Source organism: Drosophila hydei, unplaced genomic scaffold, assembly GCF_003285905.1.
Source record: "Drosophila hydei strain 15085-1641.00,03,60 unplaced genomic scaffold, DhydRS2 tig00008121-arrow-pilon, whole genome shotgun sequence".
Lineage (NCBI taxonomy): Eukaryota > Metazoa > Arthropoda > Insecta > Diptera > Drosophilidae > Drosophila > Drosophila hydei.
Genome location: NW_022045832.1, coordinates 1,479,841 through 1,505,805, shown reverse-complemented (window position 1 = coordinate 1,505,805; position 25,965 = coordinate 1,479,841). Strand labels below are relative to the sequence as shown.

General features: G+C 38.1%; 1 protein-coding gene across 4 annotated transcripts; it reads right to left on the bottom strand.

Annotated features, from left to right (window-relative positions):
- Nucleotides 1-353: 353 nt before the first annotated feature.
- Nucleotides 354-24,907, bottom strand: LOC111604227. 4 transcript variants are annotated; one of them, XM_023322198.2, is made up of 8 exons: nt 24,721-24,907; nt 23,546-23,746; nt 18,360-19,212; nt 13,082-13,608; nt 8,792-9,014; nt 6,610-6,737; nt 5,330-5,498; nt 354-910 (listed from the first exon to the last, which is right to left on the bottom strand). In XM_023322198.2, the coding sequence occupies exons 3-8, from the start codon at nt 18,652-18,654 to the stop codon at nt 423-425; spliced, it is 1,830 nt and encodes a 609-aa protein (XP_023177966.2). In that variant the 5' UTR covers nt 18,655-19,212; nt 23,546-23,746; nt 24,721-24,907; the 3' UTR covers nt 354-422. The 4 variants fall into 4 exon arrangements, with proteins under 4 accessions (XP_023177966.2, XP_023177972.2, XP_023177971.2 ...); XM_023322204.2 differs by lacking the exons at nt 23,546-23,746; nt 24,721-24,907 and adding an exon at nt 17,845-17,940 and having other exon boundaries at nt 18,360-18,410; XM_023322203.2 differs by lacking the exons at nt 18,360-19,212; nt 23,546-23,746; nt 24,721-24,907 and adding an exon at nt 17,845-18,250.
- Nucleotides 24,908-25,965: the final 1,058 nt, after the last annotated feature.

The following is a 25,965-nucleotide window of genomic DNA, read 5'->3' as shown; positions in this document are numbered from 1 at the left end:
CTATTTACAAAATCGATTCGAACTAAAATCCAAACAACAGAACCGATTTAACATATTATACAAAGTTGTACTTGAAAAGGCGACAACTTGGCTCTGTTTTTCGTTTTATATTTCTGATTTCTTTCTCTTCCTTTACTTTCATTGGGTGTGTGCTAATTATTACGTATACGTCACGGATTCATAGAAAACAGAATAGCCAATAGATTTTACACATTAGTTACTATCATATAGTTACAGCTTATGTACTTAGTCGTGTTTGTGTGTGTGTATTTTAGATAGTTAAGCTAAGATGTTATCAGATAAGTGTATGTATATGTATGTGTGTGTTTATTTTATATTAGTCTAGAGTCTAGAAGTGTTTTTCTGTTTTCATTTATATATTTATTTTCATTTGCATTTTCGTTTTCATTTTCAGGTGTTGCTCACCTTATGTCCGCCTCATATACTTGCCTAAACGTTGCTGTTTCAGCTGTTGTTGCTGTTGCAGTTGCAGTTGCTGATTGTTGCTGTTGCTGTTGCTGTTGCTTTTCTTGTTGCTGTTGGTGGTGATGGTGTGGGCCATGCCCCCGCCAGTGCCATCGCCATGTGATGCTCAGCAGCGAGGTTAGGAGGCTTAAAAGACATTCGAGTATGTTTCCCATTCCACATACCGACAAAGTCGCTTTGAGTGCGGCATTCCAAATTCCTTGCCCTCTGTCTGTGCTTCTGGTGGGACATCGTCGCTGGAACGTTCTCGCCGCTGCCGCTGCTGCACCACTGAGGGCCGCATAGAGCGTCTGGCAAATGCCAAACTGCAGCAGCACACAAACAGGTACACTAAGAGATAGCGACTTGGAGACATGGGAGGATGTGCTGGTGCCGCGTGCTGCATTGCTGCTGGGAACTCCCCTGGAAACGGAATGAGAAACACCTGTTTAATTTACATCTTTATTGCTGCTCTTATACTCAGTGATTGGATGAAACAGAAAATAGTTAAATAATGTATATATATATATATATATATATATATATATATATATATATATATATATATATATATATATATATATATATATATGAAACAATTGAGCAACTATTTGTTTTTATGTATCTATCTATTTTTTATATATAAACAGAATATTATGGAGATATAATGTCCCATATTCTCGGTGGATTGACATTGAATGTATTAGTCAGCAACTATTTCCATGAGTTGAAAGTTTTGTGACAGCTTCAATTCCAACTCTCCAAGTACAGAGGTTTCAAATGCAAGCTGGTAACAAAATAAATGTAGCCAAAACAAAAACCCGCCTTAGTTCTGTGCCAAATGCAACTTAACTGGAAACTCGAAACGATATTAGACACTCAAAACTCAAAGCCTATAACAGTTGGCAAAGCTTACAACTGTGCAACAGCAGCAACTGCATCGACGTGAGAAAGGACTTGTGATATATATATCTCACGTTATATATGCAAAGATATTACTGAACTGAAGCAAAAAGAGATCTAATTTTTTAGTCTGAAAGATTTTTGAAAATATTTTAAACAAATAAAAATCAGTATTAAAGTTATCTTCTTACAACTTAATGATCATTCCATCTTTAAGTTAACTGAAACTTTTGATATGAATCAGAGAGAAAAAAGAGATAATTTTACACATTTCGATACCAAAATAAAGACAAACAAATTTATTATTTAAGTTTATCCTCAGCATAATAATAAGCCAAAAATCTCTTTAAAAAACTTTAACCTAATTATAACTGAGCTGTCAGAGCTAAAGCTAAAGCCAAATGAGCTCGAGATATGAACCTGAGTAAAGCTTCACTGATTTCCATGGAATTTCTCTAATTCTCAGAGCTGGTCTAATTTGTTATTTATAAAAAGTTATTTATATTTATTTTATACATATTAATAGCAGTTCTTCGAAAAAAAAAATGACAAAATGGACGCGGCATGCGACACAATCCATGCCACATGCTGTTGATAGTAATGCGACAAATCCCGGTGTCTGCCAGGATGAGCTAACAATAAACAATAAAAGCCAAGTAATGCAAAAAAGTGAAGCAAAACAAATGAAAATGAAAGAAGCGAAAAGCAAACAAGCCACTGTCATTGAGAGCCCTACGCAAAGTGTGTGAGTGTGGGCGTGTGTGTGTGTGTGTACAGTGAAGACAAAAGCAGAACTACTACAACAATAACAACAACAGAAAGAAAACAAAATACAATGTGGACGGGCACATAATCATAAAAATAACAACAAAACAAAATGTAACGGCAGCAGCGGCAACGGCAGCGGCAGCGACTGCGACAGCGACAGCAACAACAATGCAAAATAGCAGAACAAGAGACAAAACATAATAATAATCAGAAACAAGTGTGCCAAAGCAGTTAACGGAAACAACGCGCATTGCATGCACAATATGGCAACAGAGATGGGTACACCTAGTTACTGTAGATGTGTGTGTGTGCTTGCTGTTGCGGTGCCAACGCTGTGGCATTATCTAGCAGACACCGTTGCGACAACAACGACGACAACTTGACATTAGTGAAAGTCGCAAAGGAAGTGGCATGCAGCATAAAGTCAAGCATGGCGAAGGCTGCGGGTTGCGTGTGGCACAGAGACCAAGCGCAACATAAACATTATATTCATGTGCCACACGCGCGCCCTCTCGCTCAGCTGCTGCAGCCCACCATGGCCATTCACATGCGGAGAAATGTCGCAGCGTTAACTAAAACGTAAAACAAAAGAATAAAAAAAAAACTCTGCCTGCAAAGCAGCAGCACGACAGCAAAAGTGAGAGAGAGAGAGAGAAAGAAGAGACGAGCAGAGCAGCAGCAGAGCAGAGTTGCTAAGTGCTGTAAGTTCAGTTAGACTGTTAGCAGAGCGCCATAATAATTACAACTGCGTGCACGAAGGAAGAAAAGAGAGTGAGACGGAGAACGCAACGGAATAACGTTTTTGCTTTAACTGCTCTTCAGTTATTTTAATTTTAATTTGCTTGTCGCACATTTACAGTTAACGCAGCGAATATTGAATATCGAAAGTATTGTGCCAGCCACGCCCATTGAAGCAGCGCGCCTTCCAATTACCATATTACAACATCCTTAGCTACCATGACTACATCGACTTCTACTTCTATCCAATCAACATTTGCGCTGAGAAGTGTTCGAAATTCACTTGTTGGGGTTTTCCGTGAACCCATTTACCAAAGAGAGTAAGGTGTTGATGAGCCAAAATATGTAGCAGGTAGAAGGATCTTTGGCTGACTGCATCAAAAGAAAAGTCTTTGAAATTTGAGACATATATGCCAGTATATTCGATATCTCATTTCAGTTTCTAATATCTATAAAAATCTATATAATTTGAAGCACACCTTGAGAATTTTTTAAGCTATAAACTGATTGATTATACACTTCCCAATACATCATTTCAAATAAGAAACCCATTTCAGGCTATCATCTAGTCGTGCATGCCCTACTAGAGTACTCAAACGTAGTGCTTTCAAAACATTATATAACCAAGTTACTTATAGCATACTCTAATGGTTCCCCCCTCCCCTCCCTCTTTATACTCAACACGTTTTGGCCTGGTTTATTTAGTGTTAATGTGTTGTGTTACCCGAAGCCGCATTTCTATGGGTTTGCGCTCTGCTTTGGAGCACAGTTCATTGATGGATTTGCCATTTTAAAAAACCGTTAAGCGCCCCTCACATATATTTTGGTAGTACTCGAAGACCTTACTAGCTTGGTGCACTTCATTAATTAAACTTATTAACTTTTAGATTTAACAATGGCTTTCATTATACAGCATTTGCAAGCTCTTAAAACCAACTTTGAAATAATTCCACTTCCAGATAATTTCTTTCTTTCGCTTTGTTAGGAAACTAGCGCTCAAGTCAAGAGCTCAAGCATTTCAATTCTGTTCTCACACTCGAGTGCATTTCGCCCACAAATATTAACCGAAGTTTTCACAAATTCTTAGAGCTCTTTTACCGACTGAAAATCGCTTGAAATGCCCAACAAACAGTTCGCTATTCAAGCATTCAGATTTAATCCACAAAGCATTCATAAACCCGCATTCACCACAATGGCGTACGTGGCGCTTCCCAAACCCCCTTTTGTCTTCTTCATTAGCACGCTTTACTTTTGCACTTTGCCGTAAGTCTTTGTGCATTCCGCACTCCAGAACCGGACTGCACAGAGCTGGGGACTACCCTCAACGCAGTCGTCGGTCAGTCTCTTTTGCCATTTATTCATCACGCCAAAGTTTTCGCCTTGGTCCATTGTGCTTTTCGTTGCCATTTTAACCATAAAATATTATTATCAGGGTAGTTAAACTTTATCACAATGTTGGCTTAGCACTGCAGAGCGTATACTTAATCTAATAAATATAATCTATGTACATTTTAATGCTCACTACCAGCACAAATTAACTACAATTGCCTTAAACAGATTTGACTAAGTCAATTAAATGCGAGCCAAAATGAAATTTTATGGGAAATGTTTGAAGCGCAAAGTATTATAAAATTAAAATATTTTTAAAAATTTTCATAAAGTTATATAAACTCTAAATCTGCATATTAATTATTAATATATATTTATATTCTACGCTCTAAAGAACGAAAAAGAACAATTTTAACTATGTAAATTAAATTCGAATTAAAATGAAATTTTGTGAAAACAATTTCAAAAATTAAAATGTATATAAATTAGAAATATTAGTATAAGACATTCTTTAAATAATAAATAAAATATATATTTGTTTTTTATATAAAATTCTTAATTATAGCGTTTTAATTATTTTTAATTATATTATATATATATATATAGATATATATATAATATTATATATTATATATCACTACGTGTAATTTTAATATACTTTTTTAAAAATTATTCTTTTATTTTACTATTAAATAATAATAATTAATTTTACGATTTAAAAATTATTTATATATGAATTAAATAATATTTGATAGTAAATATTAAATTAGTATTATTATTATTAATGTATTTTATAATATAATTCAATACATATTTTATTTAATATATTGTAATATATTTGTATTATTATTATTTTATTATTTATTTTATTATTTATTTATTATTTATTATTATTTTTCTTTAATGATTTTTTTTTTTCTTTTAATTAAATATTTTTTAGACAATAATTGCCTGAAAACATATCATCATGAGCACGGTTCGTTACTTTAAAGAGTATTCAATTGTCGCCTTTAATTTTCTACCGCTTTTTTGATTTGCATGCGCTCAGGTTCATTGTGGAATATTATCTTTATCTTTTGTGTTGGCTTGCGAATATCTGTGTTGGGTTGTCGTTGATTTTACTTACCATTCAGCACATGTACCGTTACGCTTTTGGGCTTTGCATTTGATGGATTACATTGATAATGCCCGGAGTCCGATGGACGCGCTGATTTAATCAGTAGAAACGATGTCGTCGTCTCACCTTTGTTGGTAACAACTGAGACGCCGCCCCGAGGCGAATCATAGTTGATTATCTGCAAAGAGAAAATCCGAGAATTTCACAGTCAACTGGCAGTACTTGAGGGTTTTATGTGCGCACATTAAAAAGAGAAAGATATAAAGAACGAGACAGAGAACGATTGAGAGAGGGAGAGAGGCTGATAAGGAAACAGAGAGTGCTAAGCGCAAAAAACAGTCACAATTTGTATGCGAATGACATTTACAATGCCGTATGGACGTCGACGCATCAAATTAGATTTTATGCGACATTCATTTTCTAAGCCATAAAACTGTTTGTGCCCACATTACGCATACGCACTGTTGCGCTGTTGTTAGAAAATTAAAATTATTGGCCATGCCAAGGCAAAAAAAAAAGAAAGAAAAAATATATATATGCCTGTCAAAGGAAGAAAGACTGCGAATAAAGGCAAAACAATAAAATTAAATCTCCTCATGGTAAAAGTGCTACTAATGGCTACTCATTCTCCCTCGCCCTCTCCCTTTCTCTCTCTCACTCACTGTCCAGTTCTATTCCTACACTCGAACTCCAACTCAACCCTTCTTAAAAGCCCGCTATGCTCTATAGAAAATACATAACAATAGAAGGGCTGTTGTACACAGCAGCAGCCCTAACGTATTCCCCATACAATAAGCTAAAACATGGCCGTGACTAAAGTCCCAAAGCATGAAGAAAAACACCTAAAATGGAAAACTAAAACGTGGCTTTAACAGCCGCTGGGATGCCACTGACAACAATATTAAGAGAAGAAGCTACAGCAGCTAAAGCAGCAGCCGCAGCAGCAGCAGGAGAGGCAGACAAACCAAAATCCATTTAAAACCCTTGCCTCAACGGGTTTTTAGGGTCCCTCGCTTCGCATAGTGCTTAAATGGCATTTTCTCGCAGTCAACAAAATAGAACACAGAAATTCAAAAAAAAATATATTAAGAAGGGGTGCAAAAAAGAAAAGTTAAACAGTTTTTGCCATTGCAAAGCTAATTTAAAAGTTACTAAAACGAAGCAACGCTTCAGATCCCTCATCATTTATAAGCAGCGCAATAATATGATACCCCAAAGTAATTGGCCTACGAAATTGACAAAAAGAAGCCCAGTGAACCCCAATATAAAGAAAAGTATCTTACACTTACAGCGTTGTTGTGATTCCAAAAGATGTAGGCTGGCGGCTCAGGTGAGTTGAGTATGACACAGGTGAGATTTATAGTCGAGCCGCTCTCTATATACAAATCAGGTGCGCCAATAATTTCCGTCGAGGGCTCTGCAATATACAAAACAAAGAGCAAAAAAGGCAAAACTTTCGTTTAATACAATGTTTCAAGTCATGAGCCGATATTTAACCCAACCCGCAGCACTCAAATGCTCATCGGCTCGTGCTCGAATGCTTTCAATGAAATGGGCCTCTACTTCTAGGGCCCTTTCGGTGCGTGAGCTAAGCGCGAATAAAAGAGCAATTAGGTAAATACAAATTTTTAGCTCGCCTGAGCATCCTCATTAGAAATAAAAGTGTAATTTAAATGCGCAACAATTTCAAAAGATTTTCATTGAAAATTGCCATGAAAGTAGAGTGCGCCCACGTTTTGCACCTTGCGGCCCGTACTATGGCAACAGGTCTTAAAGGTCTAAATAACTTCACACTTTTTGCGATTGGCATTTATTTAAATGTTTCATCATGATTGAAATATAAGACCAGGAAATTCTTTTTCAAAAACTCCACCCAAACTTCCGAAAACAAAAAGGGTTCCGTGGCAACAGAACCCCAAAATGGCTTCGGGTAAACAGGAAACGTCATTTGACCTGAAATGTTTGCACACTCTGGCTATTAAACAAACTATAAGCCCATTAGGTATATCTAGACAAGTCAAACATTTGTATCCAAAGCGACATTAGCATTATCTATTGCTAATGACATTCACATCTACAAAATTTGTTACACAACTTTTAAGTGCTGCACTTCATTATTCATAATTGGCATATCAATATATTTGTAGCTTTGTTTAACCTGGGTCAACGATTATCTGAAAGCTCAGTTTGTTTGTTGTATCTAAGAGCAAGAAAAGCTTGAATTTATTCAAGAATATATCAATATTTTGGTTTCATGAATCCCTTAAGCTATTTATAACAAAATGTCAATTGATATAGCTCATAGGTTTTAATGTTTATACAGCTAAAAACTCGGGCAACCTTTTTACTACTTTAAATCTTAAAGCACAAAATTTATTGACTATGTATACTGTTTGCAAAAGATTTGAAGTTAAGTTTTTTATTATTTTCATAATATTTAATCGTAAAATAAATTATTTCAATTAAAAAATAAAAATTGTTAATTTTCCAGCTTTAGCAACCTCTTATGAAAACTATCATTAGTCGAAGAAATTATTATTGTATTTAATTCTTATTAATCATAAGAGTTTTTTAAAAAATTTTAAAATTCTTTTAAAATATATTTATATATATTATTATTAATTATTCAATAAGTTTTTTAATGATTTTATTGTTTATATCATTATTATTATTATAATTATCTACTATTATTTTGCAAGTATAGCATCTCAGGCTAAATTAAGACTATAACAACCTGGTAGGCAACACTGTCAAGCTAGAGGCACTGTAATGACACAGTGGCTTCAAGAGAAGCTTACTTTCTTGACACAAATGCTGTGTGGCCATGTTACTATTTCGAAAACACCAACACAACAAAGTAAAAAGTGCTAAATTCTGTCGCATTTAATGCGAAAATGCAATGGACGCAGAGCACATTTTTTGCTAGTGCTAGTGTGTAGAAGATAGTGGATAGAAGATACAAATATAAATGTTTATATGTGACATATATATATATATATGTATATTTATTTATCAGGTGAAGTCAAAGTTGAGAGCATCATAGTGCAAATATGCAAAGATGCTTAAAAAAAGTCTGCGACTTCGCCGTAAAGCTGAAAAGAAAGGCGGCACAAGTGAAAGCTGGATGTAGGAGCACGAATGACAGTGCTCTGTCAAAGGACATAGAATGGCTGCACCTGAAAATTAATGCGAGAAGGCCGCGCCCAAGAGAGAAACTGTTTGTAGCTAGTAAACAGCAAATGCAGTCCGACAAACCGGACTAAAGACCAAAGAGAATTTTGTCACTCAAGAAAAAAAAAAGATTATTATTATTATGACTAATATTATAGTTAGTATTATAACAATTGTCACTATCATTATAATTTTGTTGATTTGTTAGTTTGATACTTGTATTATTCAGAACCCAACTACAACCAGTTGCCTTGGCTACAACGTGGTTTGCTCCCTTCCTATCGGTGCAGAGAGACTTACCAACAACTGTCAGGTGGATGTAGTGACTCATGTGCGGAGTTGTCGACACTTGGCACTCATAGATGCCGGAATCGCGATGCTGGGGATATTTGATTTGTAGCATCCAGTCTTCGGTTTGCGGCTGGTGTATGGCACGAAAGCGCTGATCCGACGTATACGTATAGCGTCCCACTGTGAGCAAATGTATGTCCCGATGTCGCACCCACGAAACTTGCAAAAGCATCTGAAATAAAATCAAATCAAAAGTTTAGCCACAAGAAAAGATTTCATTTGTCAATGCCTGAGCATTTGCATGTTTAGTTTAATTTATTGGGCAAACAGTTTAAAAAGTCTATTTCACGCACAATCTTTGCTGTTGGCGTGTGGCGCATGGAGGCGGAGTTGCCGCTCAGATTGGATATGGAAAATGCAAATTTATTTTGAAATGTTTTTATACGTTGCTTGCCGCCTGCCAAAGAGACGCAAAAACTTTGACGCAAGGGCAACACATGTGTCAGCATTGTATACGACCCTTGCCGAAGGGTGCGTTGTTATGGGTCGACGCAGCAGTGCCTACCCTTATCAGTGGACTGTGCCGTGCCGCTGGCAACAATGGCAACTGCTTCAAGTCATATTGAAGGCAACACGACCATGTGTGTGTGTGTGAGTGTGTGGCACGCCCATGCTAATGCACACCTGTTTGGCAACCACCTGCTGTTAACGTGTCTTAGCTCAACATTTTTAAGTGACTGTGATTTAGGGGTGTCATCACAGCAGACCCTCGCCAACGCCCACGCCCACAGCCACACCCCCACCCACACGAACAGCCAGCAGTGCCGCCCACAGTGTATCGCGTGTCAGACGTCAGCTGCTTGCATTTTCATTTTCAATTTCAATGACAACAGCTTAACAGCATGCTGCCTGACGACAAGAGCGACGGCAAAGTTAATGGACAAGAAACTCGGCGACGGACAGCCGAGTAATGGCATAGCACAGGCTGCCGCCGCCAGCAGATACTACAGATTGTGCAGGTGCCACACACGAAGCGATGTTAGTCCAAAGTTTCACGTTCTGCTTAAAGAAAGTTGCTTGTAATTAACAGCAAATGTTCAAACATTCAGACACAAACACAGGCTGTGGCAAGTCAAGCCGCGCCAAGTTCAAGCTGCCAACAACCGCGAAAATTTCGTTTAGCTTTGCCCTAACCCAAAACCCAACATCCAGATCCAGATCCAGAATCAAGGTCCTCCTTTAGCCAAGTTTATGCGCGTTATGCGTGTTTACAGTATCGTAAAATTTGTGTATCGATTGCCAGGCAGCCGGAGTTTATACTCTTTCTGGATGCTGGCCAAACAGAATCAGCGGCAAAATGTTTGCCGTTTTATGGCTCAATTTGCAGTGCGCACGAAAGTATGCTTTAAAATTTGTTAGCCGCTTGTTATTACATACTCTGTACGCGGAGCAACAAGAGAGGCATATTCGTATGCCAACTTATGACTTCAGTTGGCCAGTTGCGAAATAATTCTTGAATGCATTTTCTGGCACATATAAAAAGCTTTCAAAACTGTTCTTCTCTTCCGCATTACAGGGTATGCGAGTAGTCGTGCACGCTTCTATTAATCTATTATTATTGCGCACCTAAACTTTTTCTTCAGACTTTACTTTAGCTTTGAATTATTTAGACGCGTTTTGTTTTTCGTTGGGGTGCCTGCCACGCCCCTTAAAACTCATTACCGCTCGCATGCTGTTATCAGCAGCAGCAGTGGCAGCCGTAAAATGTCGACTCCGACTGCGTCTCTAATGAAAAACGTCATTAATAATGTGAAAAACATAAACATCCGTTGCCTGTTTATCATTACACAGCTCAGCACAGCAGAGCATACATAAGCAGAAGGCGGCTAACACCTCCGATTTTTTCTGAATTCTGTCGGCTGGCTTAAGTTTTTAGCGCGATCCACAGAAATCTCAGCTCCAATGATGTATTACTTATTTGGGGGAGGATGAAAATGAAAATTAAGTTTAAAAGTTAACTTTTCGGGTTGAGCTTGGGCTTGCGGTTAGCCCTGCTGCTGCTGCCACTGCCGATGCGGCATGCCGCAAGGTAAAAGCTAATTAGACTTTAAGCTGACAGCCCAACGAAATGGATTTGTATTTACGCTCGGAAAGTCTTTGGCAATTGGGACTAAAAATTGGAAAGTAGAACGTAAATTGGCTGGATCTGAAATATATGAAATTACTGGAACCTATATATATATACAAATATATATATATATATATATATATATATATATATATATATATATATATTATATATTATATATTATATATTATATAAATATATATATATATATATATATATATATATATATTTCTTGAAGAATTTATGGTCACATATATACATAATAGAAAGTACAATGTTCAATATACGCCATATAGGACATGCACTATATCAAGTATACGCAATGTTAAGCATACGCAATATCAAGTATACGGAATCTTATCGAGCAGTGGGGTGATTCGGATGCATCCTCTTAAGCCACCTCCCCCTCGTTTTCTCCTTTGCTCATTTTATATGTCGACAGAACCTCCTGTCTCTCGCACCTCTATGCTTGTGCTACGTTCGACTACTGCATCACACTCGATCGAAGCGACTCTCTCGCTCGTTTCTTGCCTGAATTTCACACCACTAGAAACCTTCCACATGAAGTTCTCATTAGTTAATCCTTTTGAATCCCTGCTTTGTTTCATTCTTCTTTGACAACGTAAAGCTATCTAAAGTTCTTCAAACTAATGTCTTTCTCACATTGAATTTAACTCAAAAAATCTATAATACATAAGACTAAAAATAATAATTCTAGTTAAATCTAAATTAAGCTTTTTATATTCCAACAGATTAAATTTGAATTGCGACGCCGTTTTAATTGAGTGTCGAAAGCATAAGAACTAGTTAATTAACTCGGCGACTGTCTGCTGATGATCGATGAAGTTATCCAACTAATTGGCATCTAATGAAGTTGCCAACAATTCCAAGGTACCCCGACCCGACCCAACCTGACCTAAATCTTCGTGTGTGTTGACAGCCTATCTGACGAAGGGCCTAAAAACTTTTCACTCTACCCGCTGCATCGCCCACAGCCCATGCACAAGCAGGCCGGAACGAGCGCTCAGCCACAGCTACTCGAATTTAATAATCACGCAAATTAGTTTTCGAAACCGCAGCACCAATGTCTATGCCATTCGAGCCACTCACAAGTGCAGGTGAGACCCACGGCCCAGACATGTAGCATGTTATTATCGAGAAATAAGTCCGGACTAACGGCGTCGGCCGCCGCACAGGAAGCAACGGAAACCGAATGACTACGGCGCAGGTTGCAAAACTAAAACCCCAAAAAAAGTAAAACGGAAAACAAAACCTGAAAGCAAACAAAAGTGAAGCAGAAAGTGATCGACTAACAAATACCCTGAGCGTAGGTAGTTGATTAATTTATGACATTTTTATGCAATTTTCAGATGAAATATTTGGGAAATTCTTCAGTCTCCTTAAGCCTAACAAAATATGCTTCAGTTTGAAAATAAATAAAACCACAAAAAGTGGTCGATAATTCAAGTTGAATATCGTAAAGGAAACCTATACCAAAAATATCTCTAATAGTTTATTGACCAACTACACCACCAACCCATAATATCAACACTTTATGGCATTGAAGTAGCAAAACATATTTGCAGCCGGCCATTACACCCTTTTTGCACATGTTCATTGAGTTTTAAGGGTATAAAAATAACGAAATGAAAGCTTCGCCCACATAAATTTCAATTTTTCCTATTTTATTTTCGTTTTTCTTGAATTTGTGTGTGGAGTTGCCATGCTGGTGAGGTCCCAGCAGACGATTTGAATAGTTTAGCAGTTTTGGTTGGCTAAAGCCTACGTCGGAAGTGTTGCGGTGTTGGCTGCAAGGGGAGGCGGTGGAGTTTTGTGTGTTTTCGAAATGTTTGCGGCATTTCCTTCCGCGCACAGCACGACGACGAAGTCGCAGCGGCAAAGTTGAATAAAGTAAAATCTGTTTCCTGTTTCAGTATAATTAATCATTTTGTTTGGCAGCGGAACAATTAGCCAAAGCCGCCATGTGGGCGCAGTTTACGTGCTAATTAGCTGAAAAACATGAAATATAACACACACACATAGACACACACACACACACACACACACATGCATGCATTACAAATCGTATTTTGATGGCAGCTAATGGCATAACAATTGCAAAAGCTTTTGGCTTTTGGCTTTTGGCTTTAGTTTATTCGCGTTTCGCTTACCGTTTTATTGCCCAGATTCTTGACGCGACAATTCAAGTAGGCCGTCTTGCCCAGCAGCGCAGTGACATTCTTGGAGGCGCCTTTGTCGAAATAGGGTCCGCTGCTGCGCGAGTCCTCGATCAGATCGATGCTGTTGCGATTGATGCTGGAGGCAGCAGCCAGCGAGGCTATCGAGTTGCCTCTGTGCAAACTGCTGCTCGCAATGCCACTGATTGCTGTGGTAGTTGAAACATTCGAGTTCGAGTTGGCATTGGAGTTGGAGTTGGCTTTGGTATTAGAGTTGGAATTGGAGTTGGAGTTGGAGTTGGCGTTGAAGTTGGAGCTGGAGCTGTATTTGGAGCTGCTGTCGGTTGCCATTGATTGGCCATTTTTGTTACTTCCGTTGCTGCTGGTCGTGCTGGTCATGCTTCCGCTTCCGGCAACACCATTGCCGGCAACAGCAGCTGCAGCGTCGCCCTCATTCGGTATGGCATTATTGCTGCTGCCCATATCCTTCGACTTGTACGAGTCCCGCTGCGCCGCCAACACTGCAAAGAAGAAGCGATCACAGAACAATGTTATTAGCGCATCCAACTGCAAATTCAATCAAAGCCACATCAAAATGCAACAGTGCTCGCCAAAAAGTATGTCACACGTGTTCATTGCGGGGCAATTGTCTCGGAATGACATTTGCTAAACACATTCGAGTCTCGCATGTGTTTAGGAAATCATTAATTTGTTATTGCATCCGTTTCATATTTGAAATTGTCCCATTTACCATTTCCGCAGCGGGTTTCATTTTAAAGCTAAGAAAGTAGCAAAGAATAAATGATTGATGGACTGATAAGCTCAGAGATAGATATAAATATAGCAGCTGCATCGACTAAGCTATTTTCCTATTTATATTATCTTTTTATCTATATATAAGAGTTAGCAATTGCCCTCACTGTGAGCCTGACTTATCATAGCTTAAGTCTTTGTAGCTAAAGCAATTGCAAAGGTTTCTAGATGAGGAAATTGCTGCTAAGGCTGATGAGGACGCATGATGCAAAGGTTTGGAAGAAAAACTAGAAATCATGCTGGGAGTGCCTAACTAAAAAATACCCTGAACTTCTGCTTTGATGTTTCAATCATTCTCTTCTCTTTGGCTTACAATACGAAACAATTGATGTGTTGCATAGCTTTTGTTCTAGATGAACTAAGTAATTCGGGTGCAAGGGAAAAATATCAAAAATCTGTGCAGCTTTGTTGACTCTATATTTAAAGACTTTTAATTAATATGCAATGCGGTAGTAACAAAGGCTCAAACTCAATATCAAATACTTTCAGCTAGCCAATTCCAAAAGTTTGTCAATTCAATTTGCTTCCTTTTGACAACTTTTCGAGCCCAACTAAGTCTGGCGAGATGTGAGAAATTCTGATATAAAAAAAAACTAAAATATTGCAAAGAGAAAATATGGAAAGGGTAAAAAGCTTTCAATTAAATTGACGAAATTCAAAATATTTATAAAATAGTAAAGCATATGTTTAGGCTGGGAATATTTAGGAAGGACTTAATCAAGCCAATTACTTCAACAATTCCAGGGAAAACCTCAGCGCTAAGCTCTGCAGTGAACAATCGATAAAATGAAATTCAAAATTCTTTAGCTGCCAATACACACGAGGCCAGCAGGTGATGCGTCACGTTGTCGGCCATTAAAAATGAATTGACGGGTTAACAAATTGCAGGCAATTGCTTTAAATTGTTTGCATGGCCAGGCGGCTGGCTGTCAGTCCACTCGGAGCTAATTAAATTGTTAACTGCGTTTGCAATATCGTTACCATAATTGTTCAATTAGTTTACTTTTGGCCGTAACAGCCTTAACTGTTGCCTCAACTCAACTTTCTAGTCCGACCCCAGAGCAGATGTTCAACTTTTGTGGTTCAGCGCATTGTTTGCTTTTCATCGATGGCAGCACACACGCATATATAAACTGGTTTTGGGTCGAATACCTTGCAACCATTTAGGTAATTAGTAAATTACGCACACCCACACACACACACGCCCATATCGCATATGGGGCATAAAGTTTCGATGTAAGCTTTTTGTTTTGTTTTTATGTTTTACGTTTATCAAATTTTCATGTTTTCTGGCACTACGACAGTGCGGCACACACACGAACTACAGTGAAACCCACTTGGTAACTTGCTATTGTCGCAGTTACGACCAATTTTTATCCACCGCCATTTATCCCATCACTTAGCAGCGAGCAGCAAGGACGACGCCGATACGTCTGCCTGAGACAGGCACACACATGTTTGTGTGTATTTGTTTTTCTCTCCTTAAGTGCATGTGTGCGTGTGCGTGGCGTGTGTGTGTGCGCCTGGCACTTGATACGCTTATTACACCCAGGCAGAGTCGTTTTATGGCGCTGGGCGAGCTGCGCTGGCGACCATTTTATAGTTGCCAGCCAGCGAGTTTATTAGATTAAACATGTTGTGCACGTTGCCCCAAGACTGTCGGCCGCACACACCGCCCCCCACACACACACACACACAACTTATCTAGCTCGTTTGCTGTTGTTAGCCAGCCCGCCCCCGGCCATGTTTTTGGCCAGATAAGTCGCATATCCTTGCTGCTGTACGTGGCACTAGCTGTATTGACAGCCGCAGCACGACAGACCGAACAATAACAAAGTTGTTATGCTGCCATTGGCATTCCCAGCTGCGCAATACTCTGTAGCCGAAAGCTGATAGACTCGCTAAGTCTTAGACGAATTGTCAACGTCAATTTATAGTTAGTTAAAAGGGCAGTCTGACCGAGTCTTAGCCTCTAGACAACATATGTCTGTGCTATATAATTGCTTGTTTCTATACTTTCTGTTGTTTGAACTGAGTTTCTTAACACAAATATCGACTGGAATCTTCATATCGTCTGCAACAATATGCCCTTACGACAACATCAGCGTCTCGTCGTCTGCGTTTGCCTTGTTTGAATCGCCGTTCGATTGCCAAGGCAAACAATGTTGCTAATAAGTTGCTGCAACGCACAAATCCCGCCTGTTCGCAGGTCCGTTTGCCACCCAGCCAGCCAGCCACTACGGTGCCCATCATGGTCTGCATGGGCTGTCTGGAAAAACAACATGATAAATAAAGAGCCGCTGGCTAGAAATTAAAATAAATTGACTGCTTGGGATGTGGCAACCGCAACGGTAATGGCAACAACAACAGCGACAACAACAACAGCAACAACATAAATTAGAGCTCCAATACACTTGCTTAAAAGAGCCCTGCAGAAATCAAAAAGTCATATGCCGGCTCGTTTCGACGTCGCGACGTCAAAGTCAACGTCAGCAGCGGCGGCGGCGGCGGCGGCTGCGTCAACGTCAGCGTCGAACAAGCAACGACCGCAGGGCATGTTCCTGTTGCTAAGCTTCTTCTTCTCATTGCTGTTGTTTTTGTTTAGATTGTTGCCGTTGTTGTTGTAGTTTGTTACACCCGCGCAGTTATTATTAACATGACTTTGTTGTTGTTGTTGTTGTCAGAAACATTTGAAATGTCAAAACTTTTTGCTCATTTTCGTGCGTGTGTGTGTGTGGAGGGTATCATGTGTATCTGCGTGTGTTGTGTTGAAATGACGTCTGCTAAAAAGTTTTAAATTTTTAAATTCACTTAAAAAATTAGAATTTGTTGTTGTTCAACTTTTGACATCTCCCTTTAGGAAACGCAGAGCAACAACAAAAAACTTCTTTAAATATTTAAAGCTTTTATTGTTGTTTTATTTTTATTTTTATTAAGGTATGCGCTAAATTGAAAGTCGGAAGTCGAGAGTCGAGCGACGCTTGATGTCGTTTTTTTGAATATTTCTTTTTCAAAAATTTGCTCATTCATAGCTTTTGTTTTCCGTCTTGATTGAGGTTACTGACTTTTGACAGTTCACAAAATTGTTGACAATTTGTTGTGGATAAATTTGAAACCACTTAAAGAACCATTGTGACTAGGTTTGTGGCAAGCAAATTGCAATTGCAACAAAGGCAAATTATCTTTGCTCTTGTTTCAGAGACTTTAATGAAAATAATTTTGTTTACCAAAACTGTTTTTTATTTTTTTCATTTTTTAATATTATATTATTTTAAATTTTATATTATATTATTATATTTTTATTTAAATATTATATTATATTATTATATTTTAAATTTTATTATTTTTTAATTTAATATATTATATAGAAAATATACTCATAAAAAAATAAGTTAGCCACTGAAGTTCCTTCTTATGAGCTACAAATGAAGTAAGTTCAGTTCTGTTCAGAAAATGCTTAAAACACTATTTAATAAGATAATATAATTTGATCATTTTGTTTTGATTATAGTGTGTAAAGAACTATATATTCTCATAGAACTAGAAAATTAAGAGATTTCGTAGGATTCGATTTCCTTACATCAAAATTATTTGAGCAAATCCCCAATTTGTTAAACATTTTATTATACTATAATAAACAATAGATATTCTTGATATTAATGTAAATAATGTATAATTTGTGAACAGTCGACACCATCTAATAATCATCTGATAAGTTTGCCAGTTCATTAAGACCTAATGATCATATGGCCTGCTATATGCTACACTCAGGTGGCCCAAGGCAACAGGCCCAAAGCCCCAAGACAGACTTGTCATTAAGCGAGCACACGGCATATGAAAAATGAAAGTAAAATGAAGGGCCGACCACAACCACACACACACACACACACACACACTCAGACACACACACACACACTGTTGCAGTTACTCATGCAGATACTCACGGATTGGCTCGCATCCACTCAATCAGGGCAAGAAAGTCGCTAGGGAGTTAGTAGCTGGCCGGTCCTGGGTCTGGCCAAAACATTGATTTCCCCAGACTTTAGAGGTGGAAGGAAAATTAATTACCTAACCTAAAAACTCGGGCCAGAAGACTTATGCAAGGCCGAGCGTTCGAAAAATGCCAAGTTGGCAGAGTCAGTCCGCTGACTCATTGGACATGAGAGCGAAGTGAACGATATCGAAAATCGAAATCAATAAATGAAATTGGTCAAATCAATTTGACAACAATTGCAATTTGTGCTAGGCGAAGAAGGCTCGAACAAAAACTGGGCCACGAAATTTGATTAAAATGGGGGCGCCACACAGTCGGAGCTGATGTCAATGGAAATGGGATTGACAATGGATATGGAAATGGAAATGAAAATGAAAATGAAAATGGGAATGCGAGTTGAGAACTGAGAAATGAGAAATGAGAAATGAGAATAAGCATAAACTAGTTGGCCTGCCTGTCACTTACCTCCATTGCCGGATATCACAACGATGACAACTACTAACATGCTGAGCATTATCAGCGCTCGCTGGCAGCTGCTGCAGTCGACAGTTGTGACGCTGGCCGGCGTCGAGCAGGTTGTTGGCCAGAGCCGGTTGCAATTTGTGAATGTCCCTTGCCGGTGCTCCTCATGCTGCGCCTCCTGATTCGAATTTGCTGCACGATCTGTCTGATGCTGCTGTCTTTGTCGTTGTTTTAAATTCGTTTGTTGCTGCTGCTGCTGCTGTTGCTGCTGGCGTTTTTCCATTTGAAAAGTTGCCATAATATTTCACTCGTCTTTGTGTGTGTGTGTGAGGAGGGGGAGGGCTACTTTGGGACTAGTCAGTCAGTCACTCGCTCGCTCAGTTGGTAGGCGCTCTCGAATCTAGCTGAGAATGGGCATTTTTTTGGCAACTGTATAACAATGGGGCGTGGCTCGTCGCCTTATTAGCGCCTGCCATGCTGCCGCGATGCGTGAAATTGCCGAGCCGGCTTACAAATTGCCCGGCTTGCTTGGGGCGCTTGCTCTGCGCTGCGCTGCGCTGCTCTGCTCTGCTCGACACCACTGTCCGCCTGTTCCGTTTCCGAGTTCAAGTCTGCTGTTGCTATTTGTAGCCTGCCAGAGTCCTATGTTGGCAAACTACTTTGCATTTGTTCTGCTCGGCTGGTGCTGAGAAATCGCTGTCATTTTTCCAGCGATTTATATTCTATTTAATTCCACTTTAACACGATATCACTGGCTATCACTTCATCTTCATTAGCGGCCGTTGCCGGCCGGCAAGCGTACTGATTGCGATTGTCCTTCGTTGTCCTGCGTCGACAGCGCCAGCTGCAGGAGAGACTAGAAGAGAGAGCGAGACAAATAGAGTGAAAGCAAAACAACAAAAAAAAGTTAGCGTTAAAATATTTGGAATTTCATTAAAAATTCAAATGTCAAAGCCAAAATAAATGGAAATTTGTGCGTATGCCGGCACGTGCTGTATTTTTGCTGTATTCACAGAATGTCCTGCTTCTGCCTCTGCCTCTGCCACTGTCTGTGTATTTGTATCTGTATAGTTAAAGTATGAGACAGTGCGACGCAAACATTTTATATATATTAGCCCTGGCTTGCTGGCTTTATGAATCTGTTTCTCTAACTGCCGAAATGCCGAAGAACAGAAAAGCGAAGAAAAAAATACAAATTATAATCAAAGCTGAAGGCGAGGGCGAGAGCAAATGCTGTAGCATAAATACTTTTAATGGAAATCTATGTAATTCCATTTCAAGTACGACCTTTGCCATAAATAATTTTGGCTGTAATTTGTGGCAAGTGCAGAGCAAGAGCTGCAAGCATTCTTGGTATAAGTCTGTTTTACTTTAAGATATTAACATTATTAGTTTACTCGGAGGTTTTCACAGAGAGATTTATTTAACTCTTCTTCAATTAGAAATAAAACTTTGCTAAACTGCGGCTAACTGAAGCTCTGATAAGCAACTAATTAATTAAAATCAACTTTAACTCAGTCTGAGACTCGACATAATTCTTATTATTATCATTGTTTTTCAGCTAAACATTTTAATTTAATTAATTGCCTAATTCAATTTGTGGGTTCGCTTCAAATGAACGCAGACCGCAACATTCTGTAAATTTAAAAATATTTAAATAATTAAAGTTTTATTAAGGGCCAAAGGTCAATCCCTCTCGTACATTTATTGGCACATAAATTGAGACATATTGAAAGTTTCATTTGGCTACGCCTTAATTAGTTTCCAGACATCAAACTTCAGAACGCGTATAAATAAATAAAGAGCTACTTTTTAGAGTTTAAAGTCCACGACGTTGTCGGCGTCGTTCATTTATTATGCATTAGAAATGCTCTTTCAGCGATGACTAGTTAAAAATGTATGAAATTAACTAGTGGCAATGCTGTGGGCGGATATGCCTGACTCAGAAGTACCCTGAACGTCAGGCTGAGATGATTTTTATTGCTTAGCTGACGTTTGGGCAGTGCTTCTTCTAGCCTTAACATTTATAATATAAAATTTGTAATATGACTTTTGACTTTTGGGGAGGGATGTTGAGGATTAAGTAATCTCAAAAGTAAAGCCTTCTTGCTCCTACTTTACGCCAATGTAGCTTATAGAATTTGAGAGATTTCCTGAAAGAAGTAAAGTGACTAAGTGACTATGAATTGCATTCCATAGAAAAACCCACAACATAAACTAGAACTAAATACTTAAAAACTAAAGACATGCAACTTATATTGTATTGAATTGTAAAATATCGATTATCTAAATAAATTCAATTCCCAAAACGAATCCAAATTCAACTAAAATTCCTTCATCAAAATGCCCAAATAAGTTTCATCAAGAACTATCCGGCAGAACGAAATGTCCGATGCTCGAACAAACTCGAAAAAAAAACAGGAAGAAATTTATTTAGAGAACAGAAACAGCTGCTACCGCATGCCACATGGCGTCGCCGGGTTGACGTACACAAGGAATTGGCCTGGCCCCAATGGCATTTCATCTTGCCAACAATCAGACAGCTGCGGCAAAGGTAAGCCAAGGTGAGCGAGTGGCTGGGCGACTGCTGTAAGCTATTTCCATTTACTTTCTGCTTCTTTTGTTAGGCATTATTAGTGTCAAGGTGCGCGTTGCGTATACGCCACGTGGATCTAGACAACAAAGTGAAAGCAAAGCAGTAGATTAAGCCAAAGTCAGCTAGCAGCAGATCTCACTGTTCTTGCATTAACTTGTAAGTGCCTGCCCCATTCACCCATTCGCCCATTCGCCCAGCCGCGTTGCATAATTAAAGCGCAGAGCTTGATTATAATTTCCATTAAAATGTGCGTTGGCCGCAGTCACTAAAAAATTACAATCGCAGCTAACTGGCTGCAAGATGCTCGCTCAAAAAAAAAAACAAATGAAAGCAGAAGTTGCGATTGGATGAAGTTAACATTGCAATAGCTGATGATGCAAGCTTTATAAAAGATGAAGAAGAGGAAGAGTCATTATCTGATATGATATATAAACCAATATACTCTGCTGCTACCCATCCAGATGCACATGGATGTGGGTTATTGACATCGTTGACAGCTGTCAAAAGGGTTAAAAGGGTAGGCACGGGCCACGCCCTAGCGCCTTCAATTAATTAATGAAATATGCAGGCCGTGTAATTATATTTGATTAAAAACAATGCATATTGGCCAATAAAAATTTACTTTAATTATCCAGCGACCTCTGCTGCAGCTGCAGTTGATACCGCTTCTTTTGCCGCACATTTCCACATTTATCACATGCATAATAAATTCGATTGGCGGCATTAAATACAATGGGTGCTCTTTTTAACTCTGCATGTTTTACGCTTTCCCTTTGTTTTTTTGCATATTAATTATTTCAAAATGCCATTGAGTTTTTCCATCTGACACAATGTTTCAAAACAAAACACACAAAGCTAACATTGAACCGACAGAAAAAAATATTAATCCGAATCAAGCTTAAATAAAATAACGAAACATTCTCAGTAAAAGTGTCAGAAAAAACCCAAACTGAATGTTTATTATGTTCGCAGCTTAACTCGAATGCGAGCAAAAATATTAAAAAATGGGAATGCAAAATTTTTGCCACACGCTCAACCAAAAGAAAGAAAAAAAATGTTTCGGTGTCAATGCTAAATCTGTGCACGGATAAGTGAAGCCGTTCTTCGGCTGGCACCTTTAGGGCATTACGTAATTATGTATTCGGGTCTATAGAGCAGTGACAAGACCCATTTTATATATATGAATACATTAAACTTATTCGCGAGTCTTGGGGCATGAAATCTGTGCATTGTAACCTAAGTGGGGTACTGAGAGCGGGGCATTGTGTGCCCATTGGAAATCATAATCAGGACAACGAGTTAAGCCAAGCTAGACATAATTCTCTAGCCGCGTCGCCCACGCTCTCTCTCACTCTTTCTCTCGCTCGATTGTTCTTTCTCTCTCTCTCTGTCCCTATTATATTAAATAAAAAAAATTTTTCACATTAACTAAAACATATATAAAAATTAATTTAAAATTTAAAAAAAATGTTTTGTTCTGCAGTTAATTTTCGAAGATTCTAAAGCTCATATTTAAAAACACCTTGAAAAACTGTAAAGAAACTTAGATAGAAATAAAAATATATTTACTAAAATAATTTAAAATTGAACAGATTCTATCAACAGTTATTTCTTTTAAGCTTTTAAGGCACAACACTTTGCAAGTTTATGCAAAAGTTGAAAAGTTTACTTCTAGCTGTAATTAGTCATTATGAAGATATGCTCCCTATCGTTCCCTCGTCATCTTATCACTCTTAATTATGCCACAATCAATACCCTCAAACAATTGTTTTGTCATCTTATCACTCTTAATTATGCCACAATCAATACCCTCAAACAATTGTTTGCGCAAACAAAAGATATGGAAAAACCATGAGATATATTTAAATCTTAACAGTTTGAATATTCAAATTTAATGAAAAGGCTAAACAAAATAAGAGATAACTATTTCGCCAAATATTTTAAGTTCATAAAAATTATTATACTATATATCTTATATGCTATATATGCAATATACGTAATATATAGTATATATATTATATATACCATATAGATAGCACATATACCACAGATACTACAACCCATAAATACCAAATATATTCCACATAAATACCAGATATACCATATATGCCACATATACCACATATACCAAATATATACCACATATATCATGTATACCATATATTCCATGCATACCACCTACACCATATACTCTCATCCTATTTTCAATTACATCAACTATTCCCATATTACTTTTAATTTACCAAGGATAATCGCTCATCGGCTTCTTCTACGACTCCTTTCATAATTGAATTGCGCAGCTGCTACAAAAATAACACAATATACCTCAATATCCACTCTTCCTCGCCTTTGCTTTAACTATGTTGTATCTGATCATCAAATAAACCGCAAACGAAACCAAAATTAGAATCCACGTGGGCTTCCTCTTAAGATAAATCCCCTGCCCTGACTTTACAGCTATTTGTGGTTGTATTGATTTTATAATAGATGTAAGAAGTAAAAGGCTAACAGCATTTGGGTGATTATCTGCATTATCCAAACAATTAAATGTGATTTTATTGGCTTATTAGCTTATAAATATAATGGAATTTACCTTAAGTAGTTTAAGTAGGGCGTGGACCTTAGATGTTTCAGTTGTTGTGGTTGCAAATTAACTGTCTATTCCAAATGCTCAACTTTTCTCTAGATGGAAAGCAGAAGCAGGTGTTAAATTGTTTTTTGTTATTTGTCTCGTGCTCGTTGTAGCTTTAAGGAATGAAAGGAATGAAGCCCTTCAAAATGCTTTAAAATCCCACTGAAAAAAATCAAACAAAAAGCGAAAGAAAAAAGGATAAAGTTTCACCCAAATGGCATGGGGGCTATTTACGCCCATGGCGTCCAGTCAAAAGAAAACCGAAGCATAAAATGCGGCGTAAAAATAATTTCCTTATCCCTTTTCACTTGTTTTTTACCCTTTTTTCTCTCAGTGGTTTTTCCACCGGTCGTAATTCGCTGGCTTACGTATATGCCAGATCTGGCAACCCTTCATGCGTCTAATATTTTCATTTGAGACCCCAAAGGACGATTTTTTATTAGAAATGCAAATTGTTATGACTTTGTTCTTGGCTTCAATTTATATGACAACTAAAGTCTCGGACAAGCCCAACCAGCAGACCGGAAAGTTAATTCAAAATTAGTTAGCTGTATGGGAAACGTTTCTTAGCACTTAACATTTCAAATTAATCTTTAATTAAAAATAAAATAGTTTTGGAAAATTTTTTTCTCTTTCATGAATCTTCCTGCCGGAACAACCTCAAAAGGTTTTTTTTGGCAACTGTTTCGCATTGATTTTTTTGTGTAAAGGTATTTTAAAGCACCTGGCAGCCAAAAAAAGAAAAAAGGAAAAGGACAACATTTATTTTTGGTGCGGCCTTCGGGTTAAGCAACAAAATCAAAACAAAGTTGGGCTTTATATTGTTCGAGGTTGTCCTTGGCATGAGGCGTTTGCGGATGTATGATGAAATCTGTGAGCCACTGTTTCCACTGAGCACAAAACAGTTATATAGCATTTAAAGAACTGTTAACTTAACACTTTTTTCTTGAGCATAAGATTAAGATAATTCATTTCACACTTTCTTGTTATTATGTTATTATCGAACACAACTCTTCACTTCAAATGTTGCATATTTATTTGCATCGGCATTCGCTATCTCTCTCACACTCTCTCGCTCACTATTAGTAAATTGCTGTTATGTGTTGACTGGCATGTTAGCTTAATTATTTATTTACCGTTGCACATTGAACAACTTTTATTTTCAGCTCGTCGCCGCACCTAAAGCACACAGACACACACATACAGAAAGCACTGCGCGTATAAGTGTATAAGAGCTGGCTGTTTGCTTGACTGTGTGTGCGCTTGAATTGTCTTTTCACTAGGCCAAAGCTATGCGGGTGTCCCGTTGAAACGACCGAACGACACGACTGCACTAAATATACTGAAACAGGCACTCGAACACACCACAACACACGAGCGAGTTAGCCAAGGCAGCGCCGAGCCCGACAGCCGACGAGGCAAAAGGAGAGCGCGCAAAGGAGAGCGCGCCATGAAGAGAGAGCTTTCGCCATGCCACAGTTAGGGCACAGTGGTGCCAGACTTAGGCAACATGTGCTCTTCTTGCTTCCAGAGCTCTTTCAGCTTTTGAAGTTTCGAACTTGCGAATGCGAGCTCTCTCTTAAGCCATGCCGGCGCACATTTCATATGCAAGCGCTCTTAAGGCTAAAGTGACGGTCAGCATTTGTAGTTGCTGTTTTTTTTTTTGACACATTTACAATTTGAAAGTACACAAAATTAATGCATTCAACTTCAATTGTAAATGTTTGCAGAGACAAAGCTATTTGCTAGTTATGCCAGACATACACACCCTCACACACACGCACGCACACTCACAGGTTTTTAGGCTGGCAAAGACAGTTGGCACTCACACTCGCTAAGCACTCTGGTCACATTAATTTCCTTGGCTGTCTGCCCAAATCAAGCCGAAGCTCACACTGCCCTACAATAGTTTACAGCCCAGTTACTATTCAGTTAACTGACTTTGACACTTTGGCACAAAATTGAAAAGGATTTAAACAGCAGCGGCAGCAGCACCAGCAGCAGCTAACTGTCTTCTGGGCATATCTGTCTGACAAACATATTAAATATAAAGATCTTTATTACATGTATATATGATTATTCAATTTACGAGGGTTGCTTGTATACTTATAAACAAAATTTATCAAAGAACTTATATTCATTTAAAAAAATAAGAAAGAAGTAACTCAAGATAATAATTATTGTAAATAAACAGAGCAAACGAATCGAACTGGGTTACGGGATATTAAGTCGAGCAATGCCAGCTAAGGCTCATATTATATATAACTTGAACATATAAAATATAGAAAATTATATGTTTTACGTTAATTATGTTAATTTAAATATATATAACAGGCAGAAGGAGATTTAGCAGACTACACAAAATATCTAAAGTCTAGATC

Coding starts and splice junctions, on each gene's coding strand:
- LOC111604227 (XM_023322198.2), bottom strand. CDS start 18,654: ATGGCAACTTTTCAAATGGAAAAACGCCAGCAGCAACAGCAGCAGCAG. Junction 9,015..13,081: donor AGAATCTGGGCAATAAAACG/GTAAGCGAAACG, acceptor ATTTTATTTCAG/ATGCTTTTGCAAGTTTCGTG. Junction 6,738..8,791: donor CATCCACCTGACAGTTGTTG/GTAAGTCTCTCT, acceptor TGTATATTGCAG/AGCCCTCGACGGAAATTATT.